Source organism: Vanacampus margaritifer, chromosome 11, assembly GCF_051991255.1.
Source record: "Vanacampus margaritifer isolate UIUO_Vmar chromosome 11, RoL_Vmar_1.0, whole genome shotgun sequence".
Taxonomy (NCBI): Eukaryota; Metazoa; Chordata; class Actinopteri; order Syngnathiformes; family Syngnathidae; genus Vanacampus; species Vanacampus margaritifer.
This window is the reverse complement of record NC_135442.1, coordinates 5992599-6014530: the sequence shown is the minus strand read 5'-3', so window position 1 is coordinate 6014530 and position 21932 is coordinate 5992599. Positions and strand designations below refer to the sequence as shown.

At 35.9% G+C, this 21932-nt stretch overlaps 1 protein-coding gene across 8 annotated transcripts in view; it reads right to left on the bottom strand.

Annotated features, from left to right (window-relative positions):
* xirp2b (xin actin binding repeat containing 2b) overlaps window positions 1-21932 on the bottom strand; it is a 61972-nt gene that overhangs the window by 17923 nt on the left and 22117 nt on the right. For 6 of the 8 annotated variants that reach the window (XR_013295952.1, XM_077580269.1, XM_077580271.1 and 3 more), the window contains one exon: window positions 21093-21223. Coding sequence is in view for 1 of the 8 variants with exons in the window: in XM_077580264.1 (XP_077436390.1) it covers window positions 21093-21223 (131 nt within the window). In the remaining 7 variants the exon portion in view is untranslated. Of the gene's footprint in view, window positions 1-29; window positions 214-21092; window positions 21224-21932 lie in introns of those variants that run through there. The other 2 variants (XM_077580265.1, XM_077580270.1) reach the window with 1 other exon arrangement.

Sequence of the window (21932 nt, the reverse complement as noted above, 5' to 3'; positions counted from 1 at the left end):
CATACGGTGAAATCCAATTTGTGACCTACCAGGTAACAAAAAAAATAGAAGGTCAGTTATGTGTCGATAAAAAAAAAATATTTAAAAAAATAAAAAGCTCAACAGGTAGAATCCCGCTCCAATGGCTACTGCCCCCCCCACCCCCAGCCAGCAGGGTCCTCCCAAATCCAAAGCAAATCCCAGTCGGCGTTGGAGACCAGCTCCAGCAGTGCGTCCACCTCTGTCAGGCCAATGGAGAGTGACAGCTGATTTTATTTTGGAACCTCCGCCCACTCCCATAACATGGAGCCTCCCCTTGAAAAAAAAAAAATCCTTAAGTATTCCCCCCCCCACACACACACAGATAAGCAGGTCCTCCCAGTTGCATCATCACGACCAGGCATGAGATTGTAGAAAAATAATCAAATTGCGGTTTAATATGCGATTATTATTATTATTATTTATGAAAAATAAATAAAATAAAAAATAATAAAAAATAATAATATGCGATTATTTTTTCAAGGTCGTCCCTCCATGTTTATTTGAACAAACTCAAGCAATAAATGAAAAATGTATTACAATAAACAATATCAGATCATGTAAATATTTTTGGTGGTAATAGGTTATGCTAATGCTAGAAATAAATGCAAAATGAGCCATGAATTATTTATTTATTTCAATTAGAGCTGTTAACTTACTAAACACTTTGACTTTCAGCATTCATCACAACTTCACAAAATTCTACCAAACAAGTAGGGATTTTCGATAACACCTTTTTTTTTTTTTTTTTTTTTTTTACATTGTAGCAATACGTTTAGTACTTTTGATATAGAAAATTTCATTGAACAAAATAACAAAAAAATAGCATAGCGCCAACTACTGCTGCGGAGGACTTACACGATATCTGGATTTTTTTTTTTTTTTTGCCCAAGTACCATTGGCTGATATCAGTAGTCTTCTGAGTACCCAATATTTAATAATGTCCTGTTTATTAATATGTAATATGTAATATATATGTTTATTTATTTATTTTTATTTATTTATTTATTTTTTAAAAAGGAGAGCAATGATGATGTCAAATCGAATGAACAGTACTGAGCTCTCCAGAGTAAGAAAAAAAAGAAATAAAAAAAAAGAAAAAAAATGTAATATGTAAAAGCAACATTCACTGCCATAGACGGCTATAGACGTCAAAGATAATTTTTCACTGGGCTGGCAGCAGAGATGGGAGGTAACTGTACTTGAGTACTTTTCTCAGTACTCTGTACTCTCCAGAGTATTTATTTTTTAGACTACTTTTTACTTTTATCCGCTACATTTTAACATGAGTCTCTGTACTTTTGACTTGATACGTTTTCAAAACAAGGTTGTTACTTTTGTTGAGCGTTACACGCGGCGCTTGTGATTAATTCATCAATTAATTGTTCAGCCCGAATCATCCCCCCACATCGCATAGAATGCAGCAGCTGTTACAGTCTGTCATGATATACCAAATTGCTTCTTCCCGCCAACAACCCCAGAATGCTCATCCTGACACCGCGCAACACGGACGCCCGCCAGTCGTCAATTCAGGTGCCGGTAAATGGCTTTTGCGCTGTGCGGCGCCGCTCAAATGGGGCCAATGATGTAATGTAATGTTAAAGCCAGTGGGGCGTAGGGGGCCAGTAAATCCGAGACGAGACACCTTCGAGTGTTGAGTGCGCGGCAGCTCATCTTGTTCGGGCCAGACGGAGACGCCGGCGCCAGCCTGCCTCGGGTATCTTGTAAAGGCAAAACTAATGTTCGTGTCTGCCGCTGCCAGGCATCTGAACACCCCCGGCGAGAGGATCCGCAAATCTTCTAATGACCCACCTGTTTCATAGAAATGTTCAACACGGGCAATTCGACTGCACAAGATAGAATCCATAAAGGCATGCTTGGATGATTTTGGTGTGTAAGAACCCTGACCTCAACTCCATTAACGTATTTATTGATTTTATGTTTGTTTACTGGCACCAATATTTTATATATATATATATAACATTTTAAAAATATTTTTTTTAATCACAATGAATTTTTATCTACATTTTCCCCCCCGCTAAATTTGAAGAGCACCGTTTATGTGTTAATTCTTTTCACATTTAATGTTATGAGGACGACTTCAACATCTTTTGATCCACTGCACACGCTTATCCATCCTCCTTTTACTAATCAGTTAATTACTTGCATAATTTAAAATGGAGGAAAAAAATGACCCCGATATTTTGACATGACATTCTAAATGTGATACGCAAACATTCATTAAATGCTTTATTTACTTTAATGCATGAAATGATGTTTATTGCTACCTTAAATGTAGCCAATCCGCTGTCACGCTAAAGGCTAATCTATGGTCAAAATTAATAGTGCAATTAATCTGTGTTAACTCATGATTAATGCGATAATTTTTGGGGATTAATTAATCAATTAACGCTTTAACTTTGACAGCATTAATATACAGTATATATATATATATATGCACTGAGCTGTCACCAACATCTTACAAATGCAATTATGCCATCTAGTGGCAGAAAAATGACCTCAACACAAACCAATATCACACTGGCTTTTCACGGTACAGTACATCTTTTTGATTTTAACTCAATGTTTGTATTATTATGAAATTACTTCCTAAAATATGCACCCATATTTATGTTAGTTTAACATTTCCTTAGAAAAAAATATTTTATTGTACATTTACAGCTATAAAATTTGCGATTAATCGTTAGGTGACTATTGAAGTCATGGGATTAATTACAATTAAACATTTTAATCGCCTGACACCCCTAATATATACACATTAAGGGTCTGCCCCACCTTGTTATGTGTGCCTTTAAGGGGTGTGGCCTAGTGAGTGATATCAGGACCTTAGCTGGTTAGGTTGAGTGTGAGCATTTGGTCATGAGTTTGGGCCGATTATAGCTCCTTGTGAATGAAAGTGCATCTGCGAAAATACCATGCCTGTGGCTCTCCTTGCCCACGTGTGAAGGCATCCATTCCTCATCCATCCATTTTCTATACGGCTCATCCGAGAGACAACACTTGTCCTAAAACTCCAACGTAGATTTATAGAACGCCTTTCAAGGCAGCCGAGGACGCTTCTGTCGTCAAAGCAAAAATTTTTTTTAACGGCACTTCCGTGATTCTTTTAACTGTAATGAAAAAGGCAATCTCAATAGTGACATTTAGAATTCGACTCAGATTTAGCTTATTAGAGTATGAACAAGAGAGGATTTAAAGGCAGGATAAAAATCATTAACTTGTAGGCTTATCTTCTTTTCATCATGACCCTGATTTATGCAGTTTGCACCGAACGATCCGTTGTAGCGCAGTCAAGTTGGGCCGTGAGGCACACACACACACACACACACACACACACACACACACACACACACGCACACACACACACACACACACGCACACACACACACACACACACACACACACACACACACACACACACACACACACACACACACACACATTAAACTGTTATTTCTATAGATTAGCTGCGTAGTGACCTTGTGAAGTTTTAAACGATACAGCAATGTGAGGAACACTCAGCATGCTTTGAGGCGATTCGCACTGCGGCTGAGGACAAGGGTCAAATGTCACACAAGTGAGAACTGCAACCTTGCAAACACTTGCATTACTAAGCAGTAATTCAAAACATGTTCGTGAGCAAACTTTTTTTTATTTTTTTTTTAAATTACCCTTATAAAGTGCTGGTTTGGAATAATTTCCTTAGTGACCTAGTGGTTCACACGTCTGCCTCGCAAGTCTAAGTGAGATTCAAGGTTCAAATCTTGGGTTTGGCCTTCTTGGGTGTATTCAGAAGAAGTAATCACTGCCAAATAAATCACCCTAGATTTTATTATAGCTATAAAACTTAAACTCACTCTCTTGCAGAATGACAACAGTGGAGTAAGCCTACTCTAGTTCTCTGTGGTCCAATTGCTTGTTTTTTAACTAGCGGTGTCAGGTGATTATTTTTTATTTTTTTTATTAATCGCATGACTTCAATACTTAATTCATGATTAATATTTTTTTTAATATCTGTTCCAAATATACAATAAAATGTCATTTGAACAATTTCTATTAGTTTAACATTTTTTTCCACTTTTGTTAACAAGAGTATGAAAACCTAGATTAATTTATTTATTGTGTATCTAGAACATATATAAAATTGTGAGTTAACTAGTGGAGTCATATTGATGACAAATTTTAATCGCCTGATTTTTAATAATCTTTTCTTTTTTAAATATTTTTTTTAAAAAGAAGGAAATATAAAAAAAATTAGGGGCGTCAGGTGATTAATTTTTGTTGTTGTAATTAATTGCATGACTTTACTAGTTAACTCACGATTTAAATTTTTTTTAAAATATTATTAAAAATTAGGGCCGTCAGGTGATTAATTTTTTTTTATTGTAATTAATCGCGTGACTTTACTAGTTAACTCACGATTTAAAAAAATTTAATATTATTAAAAATTAGGGGCGTCAGGTGATTAATTTTTGTTGTAATTAATCGCATGACTTTACTAGTTAACTCATGATTTAAATTTTTTTTAAATATTAAAAATTAGGGGCGTCAGGTGATTAATTTTTTTAATTGTAATTAATCGCGTGACTTTACTAGTTAACTCAAGATTTTAATTTTTTTTAAATATTATTAAAAATTAGGGGCGTCAGGTGATTAATTTTTTTTATTGTAATTAATCGCGTGACTTTAGTAGTTAACTCAAGATTTTAATTTTTTTAAATATTATTAAAAATTAGGGGCGTCAAGTGATTAATTTTTGTTGTTGTAATTAATCGCATGACTTCACTAGTTAACTCACGATTAATAACAAATTTTATATCTGTTCTAAATGTGCAATAAAAAAGTTCTAGGGTTCTAGTGGGGAAAAAAAAGTTCAACTAATAGAAATAGTTCAAATGAATTTTTGACGTCTATAACCGTCAATGGCAGTGAATGAGTTAAAATGGTTTGGTCGTCGCAGCAAACGAGGTAAGTCTCCAGAGTGAATAAATGGTCTACGCTTTCTAGCCTCATCTTTGGGGGGCTTTGGCTGGCAGCCCTCCAACTAAATACCCAAACATAAGTGTTTGCTGGTGAGACTTAAAGTGTGAATGAGTCAATCTTGGCGCTTCTTTCTCATTCCGTCTGCTGCTGTTATTATCCGTGAGCTCTTTGTCAGCGCGCTTGATGAAATCAGAGAGAGACGCCTTGGAGTTGTTTACATCATGCTCGGAGGATACTCGCTCGCTCGCTCGCTGTAGCTGTCAGATGTTTGTTTTTTTTGCCTGGCTAACATGCGATGGTTGAATTATCTGGCTTCATATCACGCAGAATGTATTTTAAACTAACCCGTCACAACATTATGTGCGCACTGGAATGAGATACAACAGCTGCCTTCATTATATCATATAATAGCGTATGAGAATCACCGGTCAATGTGAAGTGCAGGGAATTTGATACGGTTGCAAACTATAAAAATACACGTTGTGGGATGGAAATTGAAAACTGGTTCCCAGTAATTGCTACGATACGCTAACACGCCAATGGTTACACATTTTCTATATGTTACCCGGTGCCTCGACCCACGCTTAATCCAACTGTTACATTCATGTAGCAATTGGAGTTGGATTGAATGTACGGGCTACGGATTGGTAAACTGAGGGAACAGATGATCAATTTAAAGGACTCTAAAGGACTGTGAGCCTCTCGTGCGCCGATTTTAACAGGAATGAGGGGAGAGCCGCTTCTATTGGTGGCAAATCAATCATCTGCGAAAATACCAAATCAAAGTCTAGCCCGCCCCTGCGCTGACTGAGACCATGCCTCACGGCAGACTTGTGCTGGTCATAAAAATAGAGGCGAGTCTTCAATTTAAATTCAATGCAGCCTTAAAATACAAGGTAAGTAACTGAAAACACCTCAAATCATCTCTCCCCATTGAATTGAATGAAAATGCCATTAATCCGTTCCAGCATCACAAAAAAACACTATAATATATCTTATTGGTTAACGATACAGTCCCATTATTAATATTGTTTTTGATTTGGGGAGATTAGATTGACATAGCAGCACACAAAGAGAACTCGCTAATTCCGTGACCATGAAAACATTTCATGAAAATGGATTTCATAGACACTCCTTTATGTAGCTTCTCATTGTCATGTTTATTTTCAGTCTTGTTTACTCCCTGTCATGTTTAGCTTCTGTTTTCCTTGTGTTTTCCCCTTGTCTTGTCATTTCCTGTTTTATTTTGAAAAAACTGAATCCTCTCGTTTCAGGTCACTTGCCCTTCCTTGTTTGGTGTCTTTGTCAACCCTGATTGTGTCCACCTTTCCCCATTACCCTCATGTGTCATCCAATCAGTGCCCTCAGCCAGGTGTGTCTTGTTATGTCATTAGTGTTGGTGTATTTAGTCGGTTGTCTCCCCCCTGTCTGTGTCGGTTCATTGTTGCCACTGTCGTAAGTCTTTCGCCACGTCACGTTGACCTTTTTGCCTTATCAGGATCCATGTCATGTTGTTAGTCTCGCCTTAGTTGTTTTATCATGTTTAGCTTCATGTTTTGTTAGTTCAGTTTATTTTGTATTTTGAAGTTAGCTTTTTTGATTAGAAATTAAAACCTCTTTTTGGACTGCACCTCTGCCTCCTTGCTCTGCCTTCCCGCATCTGGGTCCTAAAGCCCCCGCCTTACTGACACTCATCTGCTTTCCAACAAATCACAATGATCATTTTCGGAATATGGTAAACCACAACAAATTAACATCCCATTCAACCAACACGCATATTCTCATCACCTCATTAGGCATAACCGTCTCAGAATTATCTTGCCCATAACTGACAAAAGAAAACTCCATGGATTTGAATTGTATTGCCCATTCAAAAAACATGAAATAAGTTATTGATGCTGTGTTTTTTTTTCGGGGGTGGGTATGTATTTAAAAATACAATCAAACTTGGCATCACTTCCACTGCGTGCTCCAGCGAGCACCGCATGCGGACCGCCGACAGATGCGCCATGGGACGCATGTCAATGAGCCGCATCTCCGCCAGATGACACCAGAAGTGAGGCCGCAACACAATTTCTTATTCTCCTTCTTTATCTGCGCCCGCACTTTGAATAGCCAACTGAGTTTTAATTAATTAAACGATAATGTGGCTATCTGACACCCAAAAAAAAAAAAAAAAAAAAGTGCTCCGCTTTCATACAAGCATTTGGAAAATTAATTTCCTCTTTGGATCGTCTGGAGCGCGGTAGTAAAAGACATCGGGGGTGAACGAAAGCGAGGGCTGTAGATCAGAAGGAATGATGGCGGTGATGTGCTGCAAAAAGTGCTTGTGTGTGTGTGTGCGGCCCTTCGGCAACAACGATGACGTCACGTTATTCCGTGCCGGTCGACTGGCTTGTAAGCAGCACATTGATGAAAGGCACACGTCCAACTCTGATTGCTCGAGAGCCCAACGGTGTGACAACGTAAAACGAGCATGACAGGAAGCTATTTGTTCATTATCTTCAAGGCTTTTATCTTTGACAAGCTGCTTAATGCAGACGACAGTAATTATTGTGACACAGATTGAATCCAGACACAAGCAATACACTCATTTGGTAGTTGTCCTCAGAAATACAAACAAAGACAAATGGATGATCGAGGACCGTTATGATGGAGAGGCTAATGATGTTGTTGCAGCAGAATATAAAAGAGGTCATAACCCACAAATTGGATAATTTGGACTCATTAAAAGGTACACTTGTGGGTTCAGCAACAGAATTACATCCATCTAATCATCCTTTATTTTTATTTTTATAAATCATCCATTACATGATTACATCCATCTAATCATCCATTTTTTAAAATGTATTTTAATTTTTTTAAAAACCATCCTTTACATAATTACATCCATCTAATCATCCATTTTTTAAATTTTATTTTTAATTTTTTAAAAACCATCCTTTACATAATTACATCCATCTAATCATCCATTTTTAATTTACTTTTTTAAATAAATAAAAAAAACATTACATAATTATCCATCGAATCATCTATTTTCTTATTTTTTATTTTTTTTAAATCACCCATTACGTGATTACATCCATCTAATCATCCATTTTTTAAAATGTATTTTAAAAAAAATTAAAAACCATCCTTTACATAATTACATCCATCTAATCATCCATTTTTTTTAAATTTATTTTTAAATTTTTAAAAACCATCTTTTACATAATTACATCCATCTAATCATCCATTTTTAATTTACTTTTTTAAATAAATAAAAAAAACATTACATAATTATCCATCGAATCATCTATTTTCTTATTTTTTAAATCATCCATTACATGATTACATCCATCTAATCATCCATTTTTTAAAATGTATTTTAAAAAAATTAAAAACCATCCTTTACATAATTACATCCATCTAATCATCCATTTTTAATTTACTTTTTTAAATAAATAAAAAAAAACATTACATAATTATCCATCGAATCATCTATTTTCTTATTTTTTATTTTTTTAAATCATCCATTACATGATTACATCCATCTAATCATCCATTTTTTTATTATTTTTTTTTATTTTAAACAAACAAAAAAAAACATTACATAATTATCCATCTAATCATCTATTTTCTTTTTTTTTTAATTTTATTTTAAAAACTATCCATTACATTATTACATCCATTTAATCATCCATTTTTTAATTTAATTAAAAAAAACATCCATTACATAATTACCCATCTAACCATTTATTTTCTTATTTTTTATTATTTTTAGTTTAAAAAACATCCATTACATGATTACATCCATCTAATTATCAATTTTTTATTTTTTGGTTTAAAAACCATCCATTACATGATTACATCCATCTACTCATTATTTATTTTTTTCATTTTAAAAATCATTCACTTTCTAATTTCTTGTGCTTATCCAAAGGCCGTCACTGAGTGGCAGGCATGTTTCGCATCTCCAAAATTATTCGTGCTATTAACACAGTCAATAAACTATTAACATAAGGGAAGCTATAATGGAAATAAAAAGTCTACACACCCCTGTTCAAATGGCAGGTTTTTGTGGTATTCAATAATTAGGTCGTCAAAACTTTTTTTCTCCACTATTAGTTAACCTCTAACCTTTACAACTCATTTGAAAAAAATAAAAGTGGTAAGAAGTAAAAACAAACAAATGACATAACAGGGTTGCACAAGTGCACACGCCCTCGTATATCTTCTCTTATAATCCCATTCAATGAGGATTATTGAGACGCCATACACTTCCTCACGCTCATCAAAATGTATTTTATTTTCAAACTGACACTGTGATTTCATTAAGTCGCTCACTAAAGATAACACACAAAAAAATGGTCTTGTCGCTCAAGGCGTGAATACATTAAGCCTTTGCAAACAAGAATGTAACATTTTCACTGTGTAGTGTACAGATTGAGACGTACAGAAATATCAGACAGCGTTTATAGCGGCGTGAAAGGCTGAAGCGACAACTCAAGAAAGGAATCCGACAGGCCGCCACCTCCACACAAACACGAGCGCTAAATCACCGCTCAGTGATGTCACCTGCTTGTGCTCGGAGCTCTGCGCATCTGCTTCCTCTGCACAATTGCATTAGCAATGCAAATAAGTCACATTTTAAACTTGTATTACCTGTGAAGTCAACAACTGTTCAATATGCGCCTCATTACGGCGCTGCCGACAGTCCGATGAATAAAGAAAACCTACCGAGACGCCTGACCAAAACAATGCGGCTGTTTATGCTGTTGTCCGCACAATGATTCAACCCCTGTTGCAAACTCTATTTCCTTGATAAGGTTACGCACCTGTAACTAGTTTGCAATGAGGAAAAAAACTAAACAAGGAGCAGTGAAAACGGATGCCTCAATATCACTTGTTTCAGACTGAATGCAAGTACTTACTGATTTGGAACCGCATTCCGATACCTGATTGATATTATTTCTTGCAATTGTAATGAACAATGTTCAAATACAGCAACCTGGTCAGGATTGTACATGAGAATTTACAGTGGACCCCTATTACCTATTTGGCCCACAAATAGTGAAACTGTGTATAATTAACAACCACTGAAAATACATTTTGGGGGGGGGGGGGTGTGTGACTATATATATTTATTTATTTACCCCCTAAATTCCCTAAAGGAAAAAAATACAAAACCTCACAAAAAAATTTTTTTTTTTAAAACAAATTTTTTTTTTTTGGGGGGGGGGGGGGTGGCGAACGGTGAGCATACGAGGATGTATTCTCAATTGTCTTAATTGGATAAATAAAAGGTTACATAAAAAAACGTTTTTTTTTTAACATGTTCAAAATTTCCTTGCGACACGAAAAAACTTTTGGCAAATGTCTAGTGAACATTTGTGACCTTGAACGAACCCTGATGAAAAATCAGCACTCACTAAATCCGCAAACACTGGCAAACGTTCACCCCTCAGTGGGACACGGAACACGTTGTCATTATTGACATTTTAACGTACGTCCCAACTGCATGTTTTCCGAACACTAAGACTGGTGTCTCCTTTTGAACACTAGGGGGCACTATGTAAAATCAGTACATCCAGTAGATAAGAGACAAAGAAGAAATGAGTGATGGATAAAGATGTGTGTGGGAGATGACACTCAAGTTTTTATACAGAGAGGGAGGGGCGACTCATCATGAGAAAAGTACATCATCTGGCGCCCCAAAAATAAAAAATGAATCCAGTAGAAACCAGTTTAACGCTATATCTCCACAACTGAGTATGGTTCAAATTATTAATGGTTATACGACCTTTTAACAAATACATTACCCAAGCTAATGTGACGTTCGTGTGATATAATTAAATTGCGTGTTACCGTGTGTGACGTTCTCCTGATTAACGATGTTATGGTCAGAGTTGTGTTTATGTGAATGGCCTTGGAAGATGTGAGCCAACGTATCCATGGCAACGAGCCGTGCGAGCGTTCTACAACTGTAGCGTCATGATTGAAAACGAATCACATAATAGAAAGAGCGGAAATGCAGGCAAATATATTTCATTTGATTGATTCGCTTACTTATGACGCATGCCAGTACACACGCACACACGGTGACTAACTGTGACGCGCACGGCGTTTGAATTAATGGCACGCGTAATTGCGCTTCACAGGCTGCGCGTACACGCGCTACGTGACTGTAATCCGCGCCACCCTGCGCACACGCACTATGACAACTTAAAAAAAAAATTCGACCAAACAAGTCGGTAAATCATACAACAGATTACAACGATAATGAAACAAGTCTGTGGCCCGTATGGTCATACAAGCACTGAATACCAGAACATGAACACACACACGCACACGAGGTGCTTTAAACAAAGTGTCGGCTCACATACACAGTGTGACACATTTACTATTCTGTCCTTGTGTTCATGTGGCGTGTTTGGGATGCTGATTGGACATATGCTAATGAACTTCCCGTTTGATGTTTTTACATGACTGGGACTCATGCAGAGTAGTGGAACGCTTTGGTGTCAGTCGCCTAAAATGAGGCTGTGGACAAAGCCAAAGGTTGTCATTAGCGGATAGCGGTTAGCATAGCGATTGCTTACTTGCATGTTAACAGCAAATGCCCCAATGGATGAAGTAAGAAAAAGTATGCCCAAATTTGCCCAAACAGTAGTAATCGTGTACAAAATGAAATTAATTTCAGTAGTTTATAATGTCAACACTAGTTTGTCTCTATATTACACATTGTTATGCAGTTTTTAAATCTATATTTTTATTTTAAGAAAAATAACTAAACAACTATAATATTGTACTGTATGAAAAATAGTAGAGACATATCTAAATATAATGTAAAGAATTAAACACGTTTTTTAATCACTTTTTTCTTCAATTCAATTGACAGTGTGCTGCTCCTTCTTGTGTGCATTCCTTGGCCACCTGGGGGCAGTATATTACAAACATGTTCACACATGGAACCAGTCAAAGTACCTCAATAAAGCCACATACAGCGACATTTGTCATTCTTTACAGAGGATAAGGAATATATGCATAAGTGTTGTTATTATCTGCCTGCATGTGTTATCAATATCAACAGAATAAGGATAAGCATTAAGCACTACAAAAAATGGAAAAATGGCTGAAATTGGACTCAACCAGCATCATGCAGAAATACAAAAAAAAAACAAAGTTTTCAGGCTTTTAAACTCAGTTGAACATTTTCCTCGAATGGAAAGACATTGAGAAAATCATTTTGAATAAAATATACACTTCAGAATTCTCACAAGTCAAAATAGTTGTTTTGTTTCGACTGTTTCTAAAGACTTGACCACGTTTTAGCCTCAAGCGCTCATGTTAGACAGACAAAGAAAGAGAGAGAGAGAGAGAGAGAGAGAGAGAGAGAGCGCACATCAATCACAGTAAACGGGGGATGAGTTTGGAAGGACGACCCTCCTGCCCTCTCGCTGAAACATAAAACCAACATTCTCAAAGGAATTGGCTATTTTATTTATTTAAAAATTGTATTAATTTTCCATATATTTCAATATTTCATCATACTTGCAGAATAAAACCAAAGAGAGTGGTGTTGCGATGACCCCTATCCAACTTTAAATCCAGCGAGAGAGAAAATCTGGATGTCTTTCAATGTACAACCTGCGTCTACGTTTCATTTTATTAAAGACGTTCATGAAAAATAATCATAATATTACCATAAAACAATCAGCTTTGAAACTATATTATCATATCAAAATTGAGCTTTTCACTGGAGACCACAGAAGTGTGTCGATTTTTATTTAGCGGAACTATAAATAAAACCAATCAACAAAAAACGTTACCAATGATTGACGACTATAAAACACCCTAGAAAATTATACTGTATTTTTGCTCAACTTGTTTGTGGTAGGATTTTATGCAAAACTGGTGGAGTTCAGATGGAATGTGAATGAAAAAAAAATGCAGGAAAGAAACTCATTAAGTGCATTTCACTGAACAAAACTGGACAGGAAACAGAACAACGAAAAGGGACCACAAAAACAACAGCAGAGGACAGCGACAAGAATCCAACTAAAGACTGCGCTGAGCAGTTAATCATAGCAGAAATAGTTGGGAGAACACAAGGTTGTGTAATTGGCTGACACGGGAGGTGCAAGACAAACCTAACAAGGCCAGGCACATGCTATATGTTGTATTCCAGAAAAATGGAGAAGTCAAAAATTGCTGAGCTGCGACCAAGGATAATAAACTGGAACGAAAGTTGCGTTTCTATCAGGGTAAATGAGTGAAATCCAGCTTCTGGGAGATATAGAAAGCTGATGACCCACATCCATGATAACTAACATATGATTGTAAAATGTCCAAAAGTCCAGATCACGGTTAACATACCATGAGATTTTTCATTATTATAAGCCTTTTTTTAATTTTTACGTCCTTACGTTTTTCAAATTCAGTTAGTTTAAATTAGTTTTTAGAGCGGGTTTGTTAGTTGTAGCAAGTATCTTTTAAAAGATGCTTTGTTTAACTCTAAGTATTAGTTTTACGGTTTTATGGCCGTATTATACACAAGTACAGAGAAAAAAATGCTTTTTAAGGGTGTATTGTACACGGGTGTCTGTTATTCTTGAGATTTTACAGCGTTTATATGTGCACTGACATATGCATACAGCTAGCTAACAGTTAGCTAGCTAACAGTTAGCTAGCTATCAAGCAGATAGATAGATAGATAGATAGATAGATAGATAGATAGATAGATAGATAGATAGATAGATAGATATGCTTTGAAATGGATGAACGAATGGTGCTTTACACCTTTCTATAAAAGATAATGACTACTTTCTATTCAAATTCAGATTTGGTATTGAGCAAAAATTCCCGGCAAAACCAATGTATATTATACATAGTCACAAGACCAAATGAATACTAGGGATGTCCAGTCCCACTTTTTTTTTCCCGGTCCAATACCAGTACAAGTATTCATTCTTTGAGTACTTTGAGTGATTGGCAATGCCCCCAAAACTTCCTTATTGATATTGTACAGAAAGCTGGAATCCAGCAAACACTAGGCTGCTTCGTTTGACCAGCAAGTGCAATGTGTCGTGTTAAAAAGTACGGGAAACACTCGTACTAAGACATTGTGGCACAAAATACAGAAAAGTCTCAATTGAAACCCTTGTGTCAACTGACCAGATGGGACTGTAAACATTAATAGCTGGTCCTTCCATCTGTCAGAGTGGTTTGTATAAACGGCACATTACCATGGAAAAAACTCTTTCTCAAACACCGCCCAAGATGACAGACTGTAGAATAAAAGTGATTCGGAGGTCTTTGGAACCAATTTTCAACATGTTCTAATAATTGTTGTTTTATTTTCCAAGGTTAATCCCGGCTCCCTTTATATCCCCTGACAATAGTATTCATTTTCCAGAAACTGCGTTTCTTTTCAAAGGCAACGTGGCAGAGATAACTTCAAGAAAGAACGTCCAAGCCAGCGCTCACTTTAATTTAGATCTGTACCATTTAAAGCATGATTACAAGGAAGGGGCTTGATTTTGTCACAGGATTATTCAAATTGAATAAAGAGATAATATTACAGTGACAAAAAGATGGGACTTGGGGGGGGTTATTGGCAATTTCGGAGGTCAAGGAAAAAGTTGTTGCAAGCCTTCCTGACAGTTTCAAATTGACGTCTGAAACATGTCTTGCGGTGACCTCTGAGCAGAGACCACACGTAGCGCAAACTGAACGACAGCTACGTGACAACCGACGTGAGGCCGACACCGAAACAATGGCCTGGCAAAACACACACGACCAACATAGGCGGCAACAGGGAATATATTTAGCAGCTGCCTGGGCTATGACATCGTCACGTCTGACACTCAATATCGGCACCAAAAGACACCACGGACACGCAGGAGAAATCTAAAAATAAATGTCTCAAGTGACAAAAGAAGAAGCCCCATGACTTAAAGTAGGCTGACCCACTTTGCAGTACATTGTGAGGTCAAACAGAATATATAGACAGGAGGTCATCATGGCTTGATTTTGTTTTCATTTGTATTTGTCTGTAAAAAAAAATAGCTCATAAAGTCAAGAAGACAGGACAAGTACATACAATGTTTGACTGTTTATTTCAGGTTTTCTTCTTTCAGAGTTTTTGCATTTTCATGATTCTTCTTGATAGAATTAGTGATCTTTTTTTTAAAAACAGGCTTTATTGCCATTCCTAGTTGAATTTTACTATTAAACACGCAACAAAGAAAATTAAACTTGTGTATTTAAAGAAACCGCATATAGCTTAGCCTTTCAGTCCACTAGCTTAATGCTAACGCTAAATAGCATCTATGCTACAGTGCTTTTACTACTGCCCCCAGGTGGGTCAGGCAGGAACAGCACAATGGCCATTCAATAGATGCAGTGTGACAAAAATGTTTACTTATTTTTTTAATTAGGTCAATACTGTATGTTTGCATAAAATAAACTTTACATCAATCTGATCTTCATAAAAAAATAAAATGGTGATTGGCTATAATGTCTTCATTTGCCAGATCAATTAATTATGTCATTGATCGGCTCTCCATTTTATATTCAATGTTTATCAGTGTTTTTTGAAGAATGTTTTGAGTTTAGTGTTTTTCCACTCATGCGTTTAAATTGCTGTCAATTAAATGAGAGGTTTTGCTGGCAAGAAAAGGCTGCGCAGTGAGAGAGTGAGAGAGAGAGAGAGAGAGAGAGAGAGAGAGAGAGAGAGAGAGAGAGAGAGAGAGAGAGAGAGAGAGAGAGAGAGAGAGAGAGAGAGAGAGAAAGAAAGTCTTAGTCTCAGTCTCATAGAAAGTCCTTGAAAAAAGTTGAAATCTAAACTTCTGGAAGCTGCTTTGTGCTTAAAGCGTTTCAATTCATGCTAAAAAAAAAAAAATAGGTGGCAGACGTTCTTGCAAAAGTGTAAGCAAGAAATATTAAGTAAAGCTTCTTTTTTTTTTTTACTGTCTAAGTCCATGTTTTGAACACACTACTTCTAATTACCGGTAGTTACCTTAGTTACTATTTATCTTACCTTTGAAATCCTAATTACAAAAAGTGTCATATTCTAACTGATGTTCAGAAGATAAAACCTTATTTAGCGTATAGAAAAAAAATTCAAGGTTTCTAGTAATGGTGCTTTAGAACTTGCTGCCGTCATTTACATTCAAGTGGACCTCCTCTTGAATAAAAATGAATCTCCTTACAAAAATCCAGCAGAAGCAAATACAAGATACTCAGTTTTTTTTTTTTTTTCAGATTCACTTGACAACTGTTTTGAAGTGTAAAACAAAAGCTGTGATTTTTGCTCCTGAACCTCAGCGTACAGCGTCGGAAAATCAGGGCTGCAGACGTCACACATGACTGTAAGCCGTCATTTGTGAGGCATCAGCTGTGTTTATTTTGAATAAATCACAGAGAGACACAGTAGATAGAGGAAAGAGTCACATTGCTGTTTAATATTTTTTTAATTATTTTTTAGGACTGACATTACATTATACGTTAATGTATAATAATAACGTATAATTTTTTTGTCAGCTTTAGCAGCTGTAACTACATTACATTTTTTTTTTCTTTTTCTTTTTTTTTTTAGAGCTCAGTATTGTTCATTCGATTTGACATCATCATTGCTCTCCTTTTTTTAAAAAACAAATAAATTTAAAAAAAATTAATAAAAATGTTTTTTTTCTCTTTTTTTTATTATTTTTTTTATTTTTATTTTTTAAATATATATACATATATATACATATACACACACATATATATATATATATTTTTTTTTTTTTTGTATGTGGGTGAGCATGTGCATGTGCGTGCGTGCGTGTGTGTATTCATCAGTTCACCCAATTAAAGCCCATTAAAAAAAAATCCCATACTAATAATATAATATAATAATAAATTGCCAAATGCAGAAACATCAATGTAAGTTATCACGATGTAGTGGCTCTCGCTGTAACTACATTACAAACGTTTCCTTTGGCAGATCTCTGGTGTCATGAAGGGGAGTAAATTTGGTTGTCTTGCATAAAGTTGGAGTAATTAGCATATAAATGTGGAAAGGCCGCCATACGTTGACTTGGCTTCATAAAAGTTGTGAAACATTGCAACAGGCAGTACACTCGACGCCCCGTTCTGCTCATTTGCATATTTAACTCTCTACTTTTATGACTTGAATTTCACCTTAGTGCTGCTGATGGAGCAGCTGTAAAACTTAACTTAACTTTTTTATTGTACATACAACGACAATGCTTTTTTTTTTCCACACTGACTGAGGAGAACCCAAAAACCTTTCACACGTTTTTTTTTTAATTTATTTTTTATCCCTTTCATAACTACCAGTGGACCAATAGTGATTTATTTTCAACAAAACTCTTTATTAGACTGGAGCGGATATTATGCAAAATGTATCATGCTTAATTAATCTCTACTGCCGCAGGGGGCCTTGCAATGTAAGCATATTAAATCATAGGTCATACAGGCTGCAAAACCAGGAGATTAATAACAGAGTCGGGCGGCCGGGAGTCTAGCATTAATGAATGTTTTTTTATTAATGTTGGATTATTGTCGCGCTTGTTTGGATTGAAAATATTTGTCCATTTATATTCGCTCTCATTAGAAGTGCTGCTTATAAAGCTTGTGATGCATTTTTGTTGTTGTAATTAAATATTAAGATCATTCTACCTGGTGGAATACAAATAGTCATTTCACACACATCAGACAGCATATGGGCATTCGTAACCCATTTTTGGGGGTGCTGTAGCACCTGTAAACTAATCCCAAATGTGAGCGATTTTAAGATTAAATTTACTGTATGTCCTTTTTTAACAAGCAAGAGAGTTAAAACCATACAGTACTATTTGTTGAATGGTCAATAAATTGGAAATGAGGGCACAAAAGCGTGTAACACGTTACATTAAATGTTATTAGTAAAGTCGTTTTTTCCTATGTTAATGTTTTTTTAAGCATTTAGACAGAGTTCACTGTTCAAAATTACGCCTAACATTCCAAACTTACTGTTGACAAGAATGTCTTAGATTATGCAAGAAGTTACCAGGATGCTTTAGACATAACACATTTTTTTTTTTTCAGTTTTATTTTCGTTTTTTCAACCCAGAAAAACCTCATTAGCAAATAATAATAATAATAATAATAAGTTATCAATTATTCTACTATGCTACTGTTACTGTACTTGGAGAGGCTAAGTATTTTTTTAAGTAATACTTGGTGTAATTTTTTTTTAATAATAATATTAATAATAATATTAAAAAGTTATCAATTATTCTACTATGCTACTGTTACTGTACTTGGAGAGGCTAAGTATTTTTTTTAAGTAATAGTTGGTGTAAAAAAAAAAAAATAATAATAAAGTTATCAATTATTCTACTATGCTACTGTAACTGTACTTGGAGGGGCTCAGTATTTTTTAGGTGATACTTGGTGTCAAAAATAAATAAATAAATAATAATCATAATAATGAAAGTTATCAATTATTCTACTATGCTACTGTTACTGTACTTGGAGAGGCTAAGTATTTTTTTAAGTAATACTTGGTGTAATTTTTTTTAATAATAATAATAATAATAATATTAAAAAGTTATCAATTATTCTACTATGCTACTGTTACTGTACTTGGAGAGGCTAAGTATTTTTTTTAAGTAATACTTGGTGTAAAAAAATAAAAATAAAAAATAATAATAATAAAGTTATCAATTATTCTACTATGCTACTGTAACTGTACTTGGAGAGGCTGAGTATTTTTTTAGGTGATACTTGGTGTCAAAAATAAATAAATAAATAATAATCATAATAATGAAAGTTAGCAATTATTCTACTATGCTACTGTTACTGTACTTGGAGAGGCTAAGTATTTTTTTAGGTTACACTTGGTGTAAAAAAATAAAATTAATAAATAAATAATAATAATTTAAATAATTTAAAAAAAATAATTAAGATCCCTGGGTTGACTGTACCTTTTTGAATAATGTGTGCCATCTTGTGGCTAAATCCAGTTAGCACAGCATTTTAATGACATGGCAAAAAGACATTCAATGACATTCAGGTGTCACTAATTCCTTCCCGTTTAATGACTCTCCTGCCTCTTAAAAGGCTTTCTTGGACACATCATTCAGCATCAAATTAACCGCACACTGAGGGAATAAAACGATTACAGTCACAGAGCAGGACCGAGTTGCATAAACGAAAGCCTTCTGTGCCTCGTATGCTTTCTTCCTCACACTAAAGAATCGGAATACAAATGAGCCTCATCCAGCCTGATGAAACAATAATTCAGGCGGCGCCACGAGGCCCCACACGCTTTAATACTTCTGCTTTCATTATTTATGTGACACTCACTGGCTGCAATCGTGCCGAGGTGCGAAACGTGTCAGTCCGGGATGCTAATATGGCTCATGGCCCATTTGACGTTCACGCTGATTCATACGTGCTGAGAGATGATCGACTGCTACGCACAAGTTCATTTTGTAAACGTTGTCATGGATACGCTATCGCCCCGTGCTGGAATATTACACGCTGGCTCACACAAGCGCTGACAATCATACATTTATGACTCCTGCCAGATTGTAGCTGCATCCTTTTAAATCATTCATGTTGACGTGTTAACTGTGTTGCAGTGTTACTAGCTACATATGCATGAGTGAGTTGCTATTTGGATGAAAATATTGCTTTGCTGCCCTCTTGTGGCATTTTGGTGCCAAGAAACTAAGTTGAAGTGGGTTGAGGAGCTTCATTTACACAAATGTAACGTTTTTTTCCCGACATCTTGTGTCATAAAAACTATCCTGTGGTGAGCTTTATTTCGATTAAAGATTTGTTTGCTGCCATCTTGTGGCATCTTGATGCCGAGGAACGTAAATGTGAAGTGGATTGAGGAGCACCTTCTCATGGCAACTACAGTATAGACAAATAAAAATATTTTTTTTATTTTTTAAGTGGGCGAGGCGGGGCTGGGACTAATTATCAATCAATCAATCAATTTATATAGCACTTTTTGTACATTAAAATGCAACTCAAGGTGCTAAATAATTAAAACCTCCATAATACAATAAAAAGACCCCCCTCACACACACACACATTGCGACTCACACGCTCATCGTCAGTGAGCCCACGCTGCCTGCAAGGAGGTCAGTCGAGTGAACAACTGCACCGTCGGTGACTTAATTAGCCAATTATCATAAAACTTTGGGGAGGGATGGTGCTCGGGTCAAGGAGGAACCTTATTATATATACAGTCATGTGTGCAGGGGTGGGGGCGGTGCTGTGTGTAAGTGTGAGTAGTTGGCACCCACTTTGTCACTGCAATGTGATTTACTGCCGCCACCTACAGGACTGCAATGGAACAACATCCCTTCCTTACACTTAACGTTATATCTATACTTTATATAATATGGCTTCACACTTTTTATTTTCATTATATATATATTTTAATTATTATGATTTTTTTATGCATGTTTGAACTAAAAAAAATCGAATAAACATCTTTTTTTATACCTTAACTCATTCACTGCCATTGACAGCTATAGACGTCAAAAAATTCATTTTAACTATTTGTATTAGTTTAACATTTTTTCTCTCCAATTTTGTTAACAAGAGTGTGAAAACCTAGATTTTTTGATTCAACATTTAGAACAGATTTAAAATTAGTAAAATCATGCGATTAATTACAATTAAAGATTTTAATCGCCTGACGCCCCTAATTTTTAATAATCTTTTCTTTTCTTTTTTTTATTTTTTTTTAATTGTAATTAATCACATGACTTCAATAATTAACTCACGAGTAATCACAAATTTTATATCTGTTCTAAATGTACTTTTTTTTTAGGTTTTCATACTCTTATTAACAAAAGTGGAAAAAGTGTTAAACTAACAGAAATAGTTCAAATTAATTTTTTACGTCTATAGCCGTCAATGGCAGTGAATGAGTTAAATGCACACAGTAAAGTAACAGTTTTAATTATCCCTAAATTAAATTGAAGGCAACTTCAAGCATGAACTGATTTCCCTTTCATCGGCTAATTTCAAAACACACACATTCTGTACATCGACACAACAATAAGGATACTCACAGTTGCTGATATCCCAAATGTTTCAAGTTCCGCCTTAAAATAATGCCTCTCGGAGCACGTCGCTCGTTGCTCTCTCTCATCTCTTGATGGGAGTTTCCACAGACGCGTAAATGCATCACACAGGGTGACCACTGTGGGAGGAAGAGGACACAGGTCACCACACCCGGCAGGCTTCCACTTTCTTTCCAGCTGCTCTTAGAGACACATAATAGCCCTAAAGAGACGCACTTAGTGGTCTTAAAGGTGAGCATGGCAAACAGTCATAACACAAACTGACATGTAACACAAAGAAAAAAAAAACGTCATGATCATTTAACAGAGCTGATTATTAGTGACTTTTAAAATGCATTATTATTTTTTAAACCTTCGAGTGCTTGTGTTGAAAGATGCCGAATGAGCCGTGTTAACTTGAGAGAGCTGCATTATTCAGATGAGGCCACAGTGGAGTGTCATGTAAAGCCTGCTCGCTCAGCCAGCAGCCATCGGGTTACACGGGTGGAAGATCACTTTCCTCTTTTTACAAAGGAGCAGATAAGGAGCACTCCTGTTGCTGGGTCGCTGCCCACTTACGACCGGGCATGTCTTCTTTACGGAAGCGAAAATTCTCTCGGATAGGGCCGCGCTACCTGGGAAACTTCAGTGGGCTTGAGATAGCGCCTGGAAACTTGCTAAACGATTCGGGGAGCCAGAAGGGAGAAAAGGGAAGTGGCCTAGCAGTACTTACAATACACCAGACACAAGGCCAACAGAAAATTGTACCATTTGCATTACACCACTCCCAATTTAAATAAATAAATAAAATAAAAAATGTAAACTCCATTGGGCATACAGTGTAACTGA